Source organism: Cherax quadricarinatus, chromosome 11, assembly GCF_038502225.1.
Source record: "Cherax quadricarinatus isolate ZL_2023a chromosome 11, ASM3850222v1, whole genome shotgun sequence".
In the NCBI taxonomy this organism is placed as follows: domain Eukaryota; kingdom Metazoa; phylum Arthropoda; class Malacostraca; order Decapoda; family Parastacidae; genus Cherax; species Cherax quadricarinatus.
Window position 1 is genome coordinate 23,141,837 of NC_091302.1, and position 17,458 is coordinate 23,159,294.

The 17,458-nt window shown below is 40.2% G+C and overlaps 1 protein-coding gene across 1 annotated transcript in view; it reads left to right on the forward strand.

The window, feature by feature from the left end:
• The window catches only part of LOC128687511 (probable glutamate receptor), a 180,100-nt gene that overhangs the window by 145,678 nt on the left and 16,964 nt on the right, over window positions 1–17,458 (forward strand). The window contains exons 7-9 of the mRNA XM_070083858.1: window positions 5,429–5,646; window positions 5,737–5,917; window positions 12,756–12,855. Coding sequence (XP_069939959.1) covers window positions 5,429–5,646; window positions 5,737–5,917; window positions 12,756–12,855 — 499 coding nt within the window. The remainder of the gene's footprint in view (window positions 1–5,428; window positions 5,647–5,736; window positions 5,918–12,755; window positions 12,856–17,458) is intronic.

Sequence of the window (17,458 nt, forward strand, 5' to 3'; positions counted from 1 at the left end):
TATACATATATATATATATATATTGTTGTACCCACGGACCAAGTGATATTGATCAATAACAACACTGCACTAGCCAAAGAGTCGAACCCATGCTGTTTTGGCCCGCGTCATTGGGAGAGAAAACGTATGACGCTTTAGACCACTAGACCACACAATCCTTAACAATGGTGCATCCAGCCAAGCTAGATGTTGTACCCACCATCGAAGGACATACGGTGGTATGCACGCCTCTGAGCTAATTTCGTTCTACTCCCTGTTTGTGTACTAGCTCAACAAACAATATATTATATTACTGTACCCACGGAACAAATGGTATTGATGAATAACAACACTGCACTAGCCAAGGAATCGAACCCATGCTAGTACACAAACAGGGAGTAGAATGAAATTAGCTCAGAGGCGTCCACACCACCGTATGTCCTTCGATGGCGGGTACAACATCTAGTTTGGCTGGATGCACCATTGTTAAGGATTGTGTGGTCTAGTGGTGTAAAGAGTCATGCATTTTCTCTCACCATGAGGCGGGCCAAAACAGCAATATATATAAATAACAAAAAGACACAATACCGTGACTGGAACGATACACAAATAACCCGCACATAAAAGAGAGAAGCTTACGACGACGTTTCGGTCCGACTTGGACCATTGACTTTGTCAATGGTCCAAGTCGGACCGAAACGTCGTCGTAAGCTTCTGTCTTTTATGTGCGGGTTATTTGTGTACAGCAATATATATATATATATATATATATATATATATATATATATATATATATATATATATATATATATATATATATATATATATATATATATATATATATATATATATATATATATATATATATATATATATATATATATATATATATATATATATATATATATATATATATATATATATATATATTAACACATTGGCCGTTTCCCACTAAGGCAGGGTGGCCCGAAAAAGAAAAACTTTCACCATCATTCACTATATCACTGTCATGCCAGAGGCGGGCTCATACTATAGTTATAAATCTGCAACATTAACACCCCTTCTTCAGAATACAGGTACTGTACTTCCCATCTCCAGGACTCAAGTCTGACCTTCATATATATTACCTTGCTCAAACTCCAACAGCACGTCGAGTTCTAAAAACCATTTAAAACCCATTATCTCCATTCGTAAAATTTGTCAATTAGCAAGAACTCATTGAAAACTAAGTCTTTTCTAAAATTTCCTCATATACGTTTAAAAATATATTTTTTTCATTAAAGAAAGCTTACCTTACCTTGCTATAACAAGCTCAATTTAATTTAGCCTAATCCAACTAAATATATTTTCGTTAAATTTACAATAATTTAATAATAAACAAAGACAATGAAATTTATTTCATAGTGTATATGTTCTCTCAGTTTTTATAAACTTTTTTACGCAGTAATCCAATTTTTTTCGGATATATAATGCACACACAACCTCACTTCCTTTCATCTGTGTCAAAGTTGAACAACTTATAACATTAACTGTGACATTCAGCAGCAAGTACCGACTCTTTATATTAAATTATTTATTACAAATACATCAGTATTACCAGCACATGAAAATAATCTCAACTAGTTTATATTGTTTCTAGCACTACGATTATTTTTACAATAATGGTATATTACAATAATGGTATATTATAATTCACTACAAAGGTTAATTGAAGGTGCTGAAACTGAAGACAGTAGAAGACAAAGTAATCAATCCCTCAGTCTTGTAGAACTACACACATAAGACTGTGGAAGATGAGGTAATCAGTCCCTTAACTTGAAACCCAGGGTTAAATACTTTAGTCTTTATGAATCAGAGAATCAGAAATTCAAGACTAATTTACTGATTATCCCGTATTTTACTGTTGCCAATTTCAACACTTTCAGATAAAACCTCAGTAATTAATTAATGATGGGACTGACTGGAGAAACATCATCAAATTAAGATATCGATGTGTTACATATGTGTCCGATTCCTCATTTCAACTATTTCAATTACATATTGAGAAACCCTCTCTACAATGTCTTCTCCCTGCTCATCCCCACTACTTCACTACCTCAACTGCTTTCCTTATTACCTTATGCCACCGAACTGCCAGTATTTACTAATAATGTTTCATTCTACCTAAAACTAATATCTCAGATCTCACAGTATAGCAACCCATATAATTCATTTTGTTCAATTATATTGTACCATATTTCATTCTTACCACAAAATCCCATACCTTTTTCTCTAGTTTAAAACCCGAACGCTCCATTCCACTGAGCCAGCTAAATCCTTCACCCTGGCCTTAGAGATATGAACCTCAATCCTGGCATAAATGTCATAGAAGTGGTCCCAGTTCTCAATGAAAGATAATGCAATATTTTTAGTGTTTGATAAGCTAACAATTAACACCAGTTGCCCTGGACAGCCATTGATTTCCAGCTCCCCCTCCTCGGCAGAATACCACAATACAAGACTCCACCTCTTCTTCCTAATATTGTCTATTGCTGCCTAATACCTTCCAATCAAATCCTTACTTCGATGCTTGCCAACGCCATTACCTCAACATAACCATACATAATCATACATACCATACATAATCCTGTCAAAATGCCTAACAATATGCTTCGTTCTAGCTCCTGGAGAGCAAACCCTGTCTCCTACACCACTCCTTCAAAAAAAAAGGCCCCATTCATAAACCTACTCTGACTGACCCTTATAAGAACGATGTTCTTACATTCCTTAGTGTAATTTGTCGTGTCGTTCCCAGTAGTCTATACATATTCGTCAGGCAGCACAGAGGAGGAGTTGGAGCTTTCGACAGCAGTTTCTTAGATTTTCCTCATTTTCAGTCTCGTCTGCTTCCCTCTCACCAGTTTTCAGTCGTGCTGGCAGGCCTCTTCGATTGAGCTAGTGACCACTTCTTTGCAGTTTCCTTCACTGTTCGCCGTATCTTTCTCCAAGCTTCTTGCAACTCTTTCTTTACCTGCAGGTACAGCTGCTTCCGTACACAGCTCGCTACTGATCTATCTTAGTCAGTGCTGTTGTTTATGAATTTAAGGCCAGCAAACGCTGGTTCGACAGATTCAAGATGCGAAGTGACATACACAGTGTGGTAAGGCATGGCAAGGCTGCAAGTTCTGACAAACGTGCTGCCAAAGCATTCGTTGACGAATTTAAGGAGTTTGTAGAGGCTGAAGGATTCCTCCCCCAACAAGACTTCAGTTGTGACGAAACAGGCCTCTTTTGGAAGAAAATGCCGAAGAGGACCTACATCACACAGGAGGAAAAGGCACTGCCAGGACACAAGCCTCTATGAAGGACATGCTAGTTCTTTTGTTCTGTGGTAATGCTAGCGGAGATTTCAAAGTGATGCCTTTACTCGTGTATCAATCTGAAAATCCCAGAGTGTTCAAGAAAAACAATGTCATGAAGAGTAAATTGTGTGTGCTGTGGAAGACTAACAATAAGGCATGGGTCACGAGGCTAATTTTAATTGAGTGGGTCAATGAAGTGTTTGGCCCGAGTGTAAAGAAATACCTCCTGGAAAATAATTTGCCACATAAGTGCCTCCTGGTAATGAACAATGCTCCTGCCCATCCTCCAGACTTGGAAGATCTGCTGTTTGAGGAGTGTAATTTCATCACAGTGAAGTTCTTGCCACTTAATACCAGTCCTCTCACCCAGCCCATGGACGAGCAGGTCATTTCAAACTTCATAAAACTGTACACCATAGCAATGTTTCAAATGTGCTTTGAAGTGACCTCGGACACTGAATTGACCTTAAGAGAGTTCTGGAGGAATCACTTCAATATCCTCAAGTGTATAACCCTTACAGATAAGGCTTGGCAGGGAATGACTTCCAGGATTTTGAACTCTGCTTGCAGAAAATTGTGGCCAGAATGTATCATCGACAAGAATTTTGAAGGGTTTGAGGCTGACCCTGATGACCCTACGCCTGTTGTGGTATCTACTGTGGCTTTGGGGAAGTCCATGGGGTTGGGTGTGAGTGGCGAGGATGTGGAAGAGTTGGTGGAGGACCACAGGGAAGAACTAACCACTGAAGTGCTACAAGACCTTCAACTGGAACAGCAGCAGACCGCAGTTGAGGATGTTGCTTCAGAGAAGGAAGAGAGAGGGGAGAATGTGCCTTCTTCATCAGTTAAGGACGTTTGTGCTGGGCGGAGTGAGGTACAAAGTTTTACGGAGAATTATCACCCTAACAAAACTGTTGCAAGCCGTGTCTGCAACATGTTCAATGACAATGTCTTGTCCCATTTTAGGCAAATCTTACACAGACACCAGAAACAGGCCTCTCTGGACAGATTTTTTGTGCGACAAGCGTGCAGTGACTCTCAAGCTGTTCCTAGTGGCAGTAAAAGACAAAGAAGGGAAGTAACCCCAGAGATGACTTTGATACCTGAAGTCCTTATGGAAGGGGATTCCCCTTCTGAGCAATAAACTCTCCTCCCTCTCCCCTCCTCGCCTTCTTGCATTTGCCAAAAAGAATCTTCAATGAAGGTATGTAACGTTCATTTACCATTAAAATTAGTGCTATATATTTATTTTTCATTGTTTTTTGTATGTAAAACTATAGTTATTCTTTAAAAAATGTATTTTTTGTTAATATTTTTGGATATCTGGAACGAATTAATTGGATTTACATTATTTCTCATGGGAAATATTGCTTTGGTTTTCTTCCATTTCGGATTTAGGCCAACCTTCTGGAATAGATTAATTACGAAAACCGGGGGTCTACTGTGTATCCATATGTTGCACAAGTGTCTCATTTATCAACTTTATTCAATCTCTTAGTTTTTACAGGGGTTATTTTCATTTCAAAGTGAAAATATTTTACACTTGTCCACAATGAACTACATCTAGTATTTTTCAGACTATAACATTATTTTGTCAAAGTCTGCCTGAGGTTCACTGGTATCCTCCCCAGAATTTATTATTAGGTGTACTTTTAATCAATAGTGAATTTATTCATGTAACTTATTATTCCCTCTTCCAGTTCATTAATGTAAATTATGAACAACAATTTGCCTAAAACACCATTAGTGTAGGGGTCCCCTGTCTGATGTTACCCCATTTATGCAAACTCAGTTCTTTTCTATTGGTCAGTCATGTCTCAGTCCATGACAAAACGTTTCCTTCAGAACAGTGAGGCGCAACTCTTTTCAACAGTCATTTGTGTTCTACTCTTTTCAAGCCTTACTGGATACCAAGTAATATATTGTATATCAGTAGTATTCAGTTCCGACAAGATGGTGGAAATAGGCTACTGCATCAAGGCAGCGGAGTTATCCTCTCAAGTACTTCATCAAATTTGACTGCCTCTCCATCCCCAGGTGTTACATGACCCCCTCAGGTTAAGTACTTTAGTGTGAATGCAAAGATAATATTCCGATAACAATTACAGACATTAGGGTGCCTTCATACTGGTGGTGGGAACGTGTGGTGTTGGTGGTGTGGATGATGGGAACCCTGGTGTTAACACGGAGCTACTCTGGCAACCTTATGGCCCTGCTAGCAGTGAGGCACATCTCTGAACCTTACCAGTCCCGTCGACAAGTACTGGACGACCCTACGGTTACAATGATATGGATGAAGGGATCCGGGCTCGAGGATTATCTAAAGGTTTGGAATTAAAATTGAACTTTTTCCTTAACTAAGTGAGAGATAATAAACTCACAAATTTTCTCTCTACCATAAATTTTATATTTACAGTCAGTTGAGTCAGGCATATACTGGGAAATGGCTAATGCGGAGAAAATTGGTCGCCTCATATGGAGAACACAAGCACAGTTCCCAGGGGATGTCAATACTTTGGTGAGGGGAGGCCACCACGTCCTCATGGATGCTGGAAATGGTGTAATTGCTCATATTGCTCAGGATTTCAGTAAGACAGGTAAATTATCCTACATATTATGTGGCTTCTCAGTAACGTTTTTGATTACATCTGGTTGAATACAAACCATCTAAATATAAGTTGAGATCGTTTATAACAAATATGTCTAGTTGTAATATTGACAGTCAATGTAACTTAAATAATTAAGGAGATAGGCTCCTGCACAGCTCTTGGGGTATATCTTATTGTACTTATATATCATACATATGGCGCTATGGACACTTTGGATAAGATACTGTACACTATATTCTTAATATATACCATCTGGTACATTGCTGTGAAAAATGTACTCATAAGTACAGGAGTAATATAGGTATGTATGTGTGTGCGTATTCGGTATGTGTTTGGTAATAGCTCGGTGTTAACTTCTGAGCCATAAAGGAAAACAGTTTACTTAAACAGAAGGACGATCCATTCGCCAAACAGCAAAATACTCGAAGCAGTCGTGGATAGCAAGGCGTCAGACAAGGAACAAGGAGACCATAACGATCCTAACATGGGACCATCGACAAGTCCTCCACAAAAAAGGCAAAAAATTTGCTTATTATTGAAATTGAGTTCAGCAGTTCCAAATTCCCAACTTCGAAAGTGCATAGATGCCAGAACTATGTAGGTCAAGAGAAGAACTTGGGACCAGCTATATAGAGAGTGCCTTACGACACAACCTCACCAACGGAGACATATTCTACCACCAACTGAGTCTCATTAACAAGCTGGGGAAAATAACGTTCTCCCAGACGAGCATAGAGGTGTTTTCTAGCGAGAGCGAGAGGCCCTGCCGATACACCATCAGGAGACTACTGCTGTCTAACACTCAGCTAACACTCGCTAAAACGGGCAGGTAGTTTGCAGAGTCGGGGCAGCCAATCAAAACTCCCCTTCCATGAGTGCAGTGAGAGGTGTAGTTGTTATATCCTACCTACATACACAAGCTACTTATATAAGCCAAATGATAATATAAAGCATGAAATTTTCGTTTTATCTATTAACAAAAAAAAAATCTGCAACTTACAATTATATGAAAAATAAATATATACATAATAATTATGGCATCCTTTTTCTGAGGATACTGCTTTCAGTAACTTACCACCTATTCCATACATTTGCAACATCTGGAAGATGGTAAGGCTCAAGTTAGATTATGTGGGAGAGGAGATTATTTCCAGTAAAAGTAGGCCTTAGACAGGGATGCGTGATATTACCATGGTTGTTCAATATATTTATGGATGGGGTTATAAGAGAAGTGAATGATCGGGTGCTGGCAAGAGGTGTGGTATTAAAAGTTGAAGAATCTAACACAAAGTAGAAGTTATCACAGATGCTTTTTGCTGAAGACACTTTGCTTTCGGGATATTTTGAAGAGACGATGCAGAGGTTGGTGGTCGAGTTTGAGAAGGTATGTAAAAGAAGGAATTTAAAAGTGAATATAGCAAGGTAATGAGGATAACAAAATAATTTGGTAATGAAAGATTATATATCAGACTGGAGGGAGGGAGTATGGAGGTAGTGAATGTAATTCAGATATATGGGAGAGGGCTTGTCAGCAGATGGGTCTAGGAAAGACTATGGGAACTATAGAACTGATATGGAGTTAAAAGTGAGTGGAGCACTGGTGAGTCTGTGGAGACAATGACAGGAACGTGTGAGAGTATTGTGGTACCAACGATTTTATATGGATGTGAAGGAAACTGGAGACAGTGGATATGTCGTGTCAGAGGGCCATGTATGGTGTGAATAGTATGCAAAGATTCCGTAGCTTGGTAATTAGGAGGTGCGAGGTTAAAAAAATTTCACTGCACTCATGGATTTAAAAAATGCATATGATAGGGTGGATAGGGAAGCAATGTGGTAGATGTTGCAAGTGTTTGGAAGAGGTGGTAGGTTATTAAAACCAGTTAAGAGTTTTTACAAGGATAGTGAGACGCAGATACGGTATAAAGGAGAGAGTGAGATTATTTTCCAGTAAAAATAGACCTTAGACAGGGATGCCTAATGTCATCATTGTTACTTAATATATGTATAGATAAGGCTGTAAATGAAGTGAATGCAGGTGTGTTGTGGAAAGATGTAGGACTGCAAGATAAAGAATCTAATATAAAATGACATTGTCAGAGAGGCTTTTTGTTGATGACACTGGGTTTTAGGGATGTTCTGAAAAGAAGTTGCAGATGTTGGTAGACGAATTTGGTGGGGTATATAAAACAAGGAAACTAAAAATGAATGTTGGCAAGAGCAAGGTGATGATGGTAACAAAATTATTAGGCAATGAGAGATTGGAAGTAAAATTGGAGAGAGAGAGTATGAAGGAAGCAAATATGATCAGATATTTGGGAGAGGACTGTCAGCAGATGAGTCTGTGAAGGTCGAGATAAAAAAAAAAAAGGTGCGTGGTACACTGAAGAATCTATTGAGACAAAGCACATTATCCATGGAAGCCAGAAGGGGAATATATGAGTGCCTAGTGCTACCAACGATCTCATATGGATGTGAAGCATTGATTGAGAATGGTACAGCAAAGAGGAGGCTGGAGACAATGGAGATGTCGTGTATGAGGACAATGTATGGTGTGAGTATTATGCAGATAATTCGTAGCTTGTTTATTAGAAGAAGGTGCAGCGTTACTATAAGTATTGTCCAGTGGGCTGAAACAGGGTTGCTCAGGTGGTTCGGACATTTAGAGTGGATGAAACAAAACAGGATCACATGGAGGACATATATATACATCCATAGTGGAATGAAGATCGGGGAGGGGTCGACCAAAGAAAGGTATGAGAGGCTTTGACATTCAGCCAGCATGTGTTAGCAAGTTAGACAGGAGTGAGTTGAGGCACGTGGTTTTTATGACTTGACGTGCTGTTGGAGTGAGAGCAAGGTGACATGTGTGAAATGAATCTAGAAAACCAGTAAGCCGGACTTGAGTCATGGAGGTGGGAAGTACACTGCCTGCACTCTGAAGGAGGGGTTGGGATATTTGCTGTTTTGAACTGTAGTATCATCGCCCTTCTAGCAAGACAGTGATGGAGTGAATAATGTTGAGAGTGTTTCTTCTATTTTGGGTCATCCTACATCGGTGTGAGTTGCGTATATATATATATATATATATATATATATATATATATATATATATATATATATATATATATATATATATATATATATATATATATATATATATATATATATATATATATATAATATATATATATATATATATATATATATATATATATATATATATATATATATATATATATATATATATATGGTGGGCGAAAACTCATGCCGCCTTAATCCACTGGACCATACAATCCTTAAGAGCAGCGCATCCAGCGGAACTGGATGTTGTACTCGCTACCCAAGGACATACGATAGTGTGGATGACTCGAGGCTAATTTCGTTCTAGTCCCTGTTTGGTGTACTAGTTCAACGTGCAGTATTTCATATTAATATAAATATAAAATATAATAAAAAAAATATAAGATAAAATACTGCTCGTTGTACTAATACACCAAACAGGGACTAGAATGAAATTAGCCTAGAGTCATCCACACCATCGTAAGTCTTTGGGTAGCGAGTACAACATCCAGTTCTGCTGGATGCGCTACTCTTAAGGATTGTATGGTCCTGTGGATTAAGGCATCATGAGTTTTCGATCACCATGAGGCAGGCCAAAGCAGCATGGGTTCGAGTCCTTGGCTAGTCGCAGTGTTGTTATTGATCAATACCACTCGTTCGTGGGCACAACTATATATACATATATATATATATATATATATGCAAAACAACCACTATGAAAGACTAATGAAATTCCACGCGCTTTCGTGACTACTCACATTATCAAGGAACTATGAAAGTAACACATCAGAGGAAGGCATATAAAGGGTCTAGACCACACTTCACAGTCACATCCCACAACAAAGAAACACCTGACACGCGACAATACCGGACTCATAAGAAAAGAGGAACACTGCAGTAGGTCCGCTGGTCCAACTAGACAGGTCCTCATGACATCCCACTAACAAATTATTCTACCAAAGAAATAAGATTTATTATTTGTCCAGTGTATTATTAAATTCTTCCCAAATTTTATTAATTATAAATAAATCTAATTTATTTAAACCAAAGGAAATATTCATATTATTTTCAAAACTGCTTTTTATTAAACAAGATTCAATTATATTCCTGTCGACCATGGACTTGCTTGATACAACTTTCTCAACTTTTTGAAAATCAATTGGATGGTTAAAATCTTTCACATGAATAAACAGAGCATTGGAATCTTGTCCAGTTCTAATGCTATATTTTTGTTGTTTTAATCTAAGTTCGAGACTTTTACCAGTTTGACCGTAATAAACTTTATCGCAAATTTTACAAGGAATCTTATAGACACATCCGTCAGCATTTTGGGGGGAATTCTTTATCAAAAGCTTTTTACTGTAGAATATTTTGTTAGTGGGATGTCATGAGGACCTGTCTAGTTGGGCCAGCGGACCTACTGCAGTGTTCCTCTTTTCTTATGAGTTAGGTATCGTCATGTGTCAGGTGTTTCTTTGTTGTGGGATGTGACTGTGAACTACTTTCATAGTTCCTTGATAATGTAAGTAGTCACAAAAGCCCTTGGAATTTCATTAGTCTTTCATAGTGGTTGTTTTGCATATTTTAAAATCACCTGTTTACTGTGATCTTATTGCATATATATATATATATATATATATATATATATATATATATATATATATATATATATATATATATATATATATATATATATATATATATATATATATATATATATAGGTACAAAGGAGTCCCTTCTACATGACCTAACACAGGTAATGACACGGGGACAGGAAATAGGTCTCGTCCTGAATCCATCCAAATGTGAAATCATCTCAGTCAGTCAACAAGTGATAAATGCAGTGAGATCAAAACTACCAGGAGCAGCAGTCATTGCCCCCACAAATAGTGTCTTGCTAGGAGCACCTCTGGGAAGCAGTGCCATTGACACAATTCTCAGGAACAAATTGGAAGAGTTAAGGAGAATGGAACAACGAATAGGCAATCTGGACACCCACGATGCCTTGTACCTTCTCACAAAGTGCATGAGTCTGCCCAGGTTGACATATTTCCTAAGATGTGCACCTTCATATGATAACCCTATACTGCACGAATATGACACTATTCTGAGGCAGATTTTTACGAAAGTACTTAACCTTACTCTAGAAGACGGGCAGTGGAACCAAGCGACACTTCCAGCCAGACTAGGAGGCATTGGTGTCTGCAAGTCATCATAGATTGCGTTACCTGCTTTTCTGTCCTCGTGTATTGCATCCAGAGAGCTTGTAGCAGCGATTCTCCCTGAACATCTTAGGGACAAGATTGGAGTCCAGGACCAAAAATTCATTGACGGAGCAATGATCTGGGATAATCTAACGGGCTCAGAAACCAGACCTGCTCCCCCCAACAACTACAAACAATCGCACTGGGATGGTCCAATAGTGGAAAATATAGCCTCAACAATGCTTCAGAGTGTGTCAGGGAAGGATAGATCCCGCCTCCTGGCAGTGAGAGCCCCTCATGCTTGGGACTTTCTGTTGGCTGTTCCCAACTCCAGCCTTGGCACACGCCTCGACCCACAGACCATCCGCATCGGTGTTGCCCTTCGACTTGCCGCCCCTATTCTCGCCGAACACAGGTGTATTTGTGGCAGTGAAGCAGCAGACCGATTCGGGTACCATGGTCTTGTGTGCCGTAAATCCGAGGGAAAGATTGCAAGACATGAGGAGGTTAATAACGTTATCAAGAGGAGCCTCACAACAGCTGAATGCCCAGCAGTAAGGGAGCCACCCCAACTATGCAGATCTGATGGCAGCCAGAAGCGTCCAGATGGTATCACCCTTCAAGCCTGGACAGATGGGAAGCAGGTGGTGTGGGACTATACATGTGCATCTACCTTGGCTGATACCTATCTCCAATACACCAGGGAGGAAGGAGGGGCAGCTGCCAGCTTCAGGGAGTCCCAAAAGTCTAGAAAATATGGAGAACTTGCCCATCATTATATGTTTGTTCCCATAGGCTCAGAGACCCTTGGCTCATGAGGAAAGAGTGCATCTAAATTCCTTAAGGAGCTGGGAAAAAGACTCATCAGGGTAACTAGGGATTCCAGGGCAGCTAGTTTTCTGTTCCAGCGGCTCAGTGCGGCTGTTCAAAGGGGTAATGCCTGCTGTATTTTGGGCACACGCCCCAGCTCTGAGGAGCTGGATGAGATTTTCGCCTTGTAATCGGTGATACACACGTAACAACATGTACCGTATGTGCCACCTTTATATCAATAGTGTATCTCTTGGATCTTCTGTACCATATTATGTAATAAAATATTCCTATTAGTTAAAAAAAAAAATATGAAAAGATGGGGTGGTAGGGGAAGTGGAATATTCAAACGGCTTCAGGAAGAAATCCAAATATTTTTCCTGAAGCCTTTTTATCCACTTCTCCGAGGCTATGGGTCCCACAATTTACACCAGAGGTGGACCCCATCCCATTATATATATATATATATATATATATATATATATATATATATATATATATATATATATATATATATATATATATATATATATATATATATATATATATATATATATATATATATATATATATATATATATATATATATATATATATATATATATATATATATATATCTTGGATGCCTCTGTAATATGTACTTTAGCCAGTTGCTGTATAAAATAAATCACGAAGTATTATATATATATATATATATATATATATATATATATATATATATATATATATATATACATATATCTTCCAGGAGAGTGTTCATTCTACTGTTCAAGAGAGGGGTTTTTGCCTTTGATTTTTGGAATGATCAGCTCACAAAACAATCCCCTCATTCCAGCTCTTAATAAAAGGTAAATATTTGAAGTTATATTTGCACATAATTATTGATAAGTGACCATGCATTTCACTATAAATACAAATATTTGTTGTTTAAGACACACACACACACACACACACACACAAACACACACACACACACACACACACACACACACACACACACACACACACACATACATTAAAATGCGTTGTCAAAGAGCAGAACAGAAAACTAGGGGACTGGTGGATGAGCCTGGGAGGGAAGACTGTGTGGCAAAGCTGATGAAATGGGAAGAAAAGTGGGGAAGCTAGAAAAGCTTAGCAAGAAAATGGAGGACAGGATAGCTACAGAGAGCAGGAAATGGGAGCTACAAACCACAGCAGCTAAAGCTAAGATACAGAGGTTAGATGAGGAACTAAAAAATCTGAAACAGTCCAAAGAGCCAAAGAATAGTACAGGCATGACATCGGGAAGTGCTACATCAGTCACAAATGAGGGGACTGTAGGGAACAAAGGAGGTCTTATCAGACCATAGTGGAGCCAGGGGAAAGATGAGGAGCGTACCAGGAACAAATAAGGGAACTGAAGAAAATGAAAGAGCTAAGCTATATGCAGAGGCCCTAACAGACCACAGCAGTGCCCATGAAATGCTGAAAAGGCAAAATAACAGACCACTGAGCACAGGAACATCAGACAGAAAAGTGGGAAGGAAGGAATGCTGCAATGGAGACAACTAAATCGACTCAGGGGATGCAGAGGGAAATGCAGGGGAGGATGAAAGGGAGAGGTCAGTTTTTTATGAACTCCAGGAAGTTGAAGAGGAAACTTATGAAGCAAGATGACAGAGGGAGAAAAAGCGATTGAAAGTATCATGAAAGCAATTGGAGAGGACAACATGTCCCAGCTAATAAATATTCTGAGAATAGGAGTGCTTGCAAGAGGAAAAAAACAGGCAGTCAGAGTGGTTTCAAGACAGAATCTGCTCGAAACAGAATCCTGCAAGAGAAAGCATGACTAAGGAACATACCGATGTACCAGAAGGTGCACCTTGACCATGACAGAACACAAGAAGGCAGAAACTGAAAGAGAGGGTACAAAGATACAAGGAGGAAAGAGAGGCAAAGACGGAGATGAGCAGGAGAACCCAGACTCAAGAGGAAGAGCAAATACAACCTCCCTCAGAACCATCTACAGAAGGATCTAAACCAGGACAACCCCAATGCAACCAAACAATCTAACCCAAAACCCACACACTGTACTCACAGCAACCCTCAATATTTACCGGCTAGGTATCCAGCTCACCCAACCCCAACATTCTTCCCAGACCACAGTTTTAGAAAAGAAGTTGAAGGTTTGGTATACGAATATGGATGAAATAACAAATAAATGTGGGGAGTGGCATGAAAGAATCAAGGAGATGTTCACGGACATCATAGAACTCACAAAAACGAACTCACCGGGATGATAACAGATGCAGTCTTCCCTCCCACTCGGATAACAGATGCTGAGGAAAGAGAGGGAGCAGAGGGGAGGAAAAGTTCCAATACTTTTAAAAAACCGTTGGAGATAGTTCCTCACAAGTGATTGGTGCAAAAGCTAGAGTATCAGGCACGCATAACAGGAAAGGCACTGCAATAGATCATAGAATACCTGACAAGTAGGCAACAACAAGTCATGGTACGTGACGAGGTGTCAGAGAGGGCGCCTGTGACGAACAGGGTTCCACAGGGGTCAGTCCTAGGGCCAGTGATATTTTTGGTATACGTAAATAACATAACAGAAGGGATAGATTCAGAAGTGTCACCTGTTTGCAGATGATGTGAAGTTAATGACGAGAATTAAATAGGATGAGGATCAGGCAGGACTACAAAGAGACCTGGATAGGCTGCAAGCCTGCTTCAGCAACTGGCACATCGAGTTTAACCCTGCCAAATGCAAAGTCATAAAGAGCAAGGAAGACCAGAGACAGAGTATAGGCTTGGTGGCCAAAGACTGCAACCCTCATTCAAGAAAAAGGATCTTGGGGTGAGTGTAATACCAAGCACATCTCCTGAGGTGCACATCAACCAGATAACTGATGCAGCATAGGAGCGCCTGGCAAACCTAAGAATAGCGTTCCAATACCTCAGGAAGAAATCGTTCAAGATACTGTACACCGTGTACGTCAGGCCCATATTGGATTATGCAGCACTAGTTTGGAACCCACACCTGGTCAAGCACGTCATGAAATTAGAGAAGGTGCAAAAGTTTGCAACAAGACTTGTCCCAGAGCTAAGAGTAATGTCCTATGAAGAAAGATTAAGAGAAATTGGCCTGACTACACTGGAGGACAGGAGGGTTAGGGGAGACATGATAACGATGTATAAAATACTATTGAGAATTGACAAGGTGGACAGAGATATGATGTTCCTGAGATGTGACACAGAAACAAGGGGTCACAATTGGAAGTTGAAGACTCAGATGAGTCTTCAGCCGTAGAGTTGTCAGGAAGTGGAGTAGTCTGGAAAGTGACGTAGATGAGGAAGGAACCATACATAGTTTTAAGACTAGGTATGATAAAGCTCATGGAACAGGGAGAGAGAGGGCCTCATAGTGACCAGTGCAGAGGCGGGCCAGGTGCTATGAATCGACCCTTCCAACCACAAATAGGTGAGTACACACACACACACACACACACACACACACACACATACTCCTTATGCACACATAAGAAGGGAGGTACAGTGGTAGTATGAAAATGACATAGCATCGAAAGTCAAGTCTGACCCGAAACTACTCTACAGCCACATCAGGAGGAAGACAACAGTCAAGGACCAGGTAATCAGGCTGAGGAAAGAAGGTGGGGAGCTCACAAGAAACGACCAGGAGGTATGTGAGGTGCTCAACATGAGATTTCAGGAAGTATTTACAGTGGAGGCTGAGGGACAACGGGAAGACAAAACAGTGGGGTACAGCAACAAGTGTTGGATGAATTACACACAACTGAGGAGGAGGTGGAGAAGCTCCTAAGTGACCTTGATACCTCAAAGGTGGTGGGACCGGACAACATCTCTCCATAGGTCCTTAGAGAGGGAGCAGGGACACTACGTGTGCCACTAACCAAAATCTTCAACACTTCCCTTGAAACTGGGCAACTACCTGAAGTATGGAAGAAGGCAAATGTAGTCCCCATCTTTAAGAAGGGAGACAGAAATGAAGCACTAAATTATAAACCAGTGTCACTGACGTGTATAGTATGCAAAGTCTTGGAAAAGATTATCAGGAGGAGAGTGGTTGAGCACCTGGAGCGGAACAAGATTGTAAATGAGAGCCAGCACGGATTCATGAAGGCAAATCCTCTGTCACAATTCTACTAGAGTTTTATGACAAGGTAACTGAAGTAAGAAATGAGAGGAAGAGGTGGGTTGATTGCATTTTCTTGGACTTCAAGAAGGCCTTCGACACAGTTCCTCACAAGAGATTAGAAACAGAAGCTAGAGGAACAGGCACGTATAACAGGAAGGGCACTGCAATGGATCAGAGAATACCTAACAGGGAGGCAACAGCGAGTCATGGTCCGTGATGAGGTATCACAGTGGGCGCCAGTGACGAGCAGGGTCCCACAGGGGTCAGTCCTGGGACCAGTGCTATTCTTGGTATATGTGAATGACATGACGGAAGGGATAGACTCAGAAGTGTCCCTGTTTGCAGATGACGTTAAGTTAATGAGGAGAATTAAATCAGACGCAGACCAGACAGGTCTACAGAGAGACCTGGACAGGCTGGATGTGTGGTCCAGAAACTGGCTCCTAGAATTTAACCCCGCCAAATGCAAAGTAATGAAGATCAGAGGAGGGCAAAGAAGACCGCAGACAGAGTATAGGCTAGGAGGTCAAAGGCTGCAAACCTCACTCAAGGAGAAAGACCTAGGAGTGAGTATAATACTGAGTAAATCGCCAGAAGCACACATTAACCAGATAACTGCTGCGGCATATGGGCACTTGGCAAACCTGAGAATAGCATTCCGGTACCTCAGGAAGGAATCATTCAAGACATTATACACTGTGTACGTCAGGCCCATACTGGAGTATGCAGCACCAGTTTGGAATCCACACCTGGTCAAACACGCCAAGAAATTAGAGAAAGTGCAAAGGTTTGCAACAAGGCTAGTTCCAGAGCTAAGGGGAATGTCCTATGAAGAAAGGTTACGGGAAATCGGTCTGACAACACTGGAGGACAGGAGGGTCAGAGGAGACATGATAACGACATACAAAATGCTGCGTGGAATAGACAAGGTGGATGTTGCGACTCCTGAATGGGTCACAATGTATATAATGTATATCACCTGTTCATATAATTTTATGTTGCTTATATTTGCGATAATAGCTAAATCATAAATATATTGGTTTATATTATTATTTGACTTAGTTATATTATTAGGTAGGATGTAACATTTATACATTATTCAGTGCTCATAGTTCGTGAGTGTTAAGTAGCTGACGACCTTGTCTAACAATCGTTTCACTCGTTTCCCTGCCGGCTTCTCTGTGTTGCTGGGCAGCAGCAGTCCACGGAGTCACGTGATCGGGGAGGGGGGTGATCACACCTCGTCTGGAGTAATCGGTCTGGCCTGCTGGCTCTTGTCTGTTTGACTT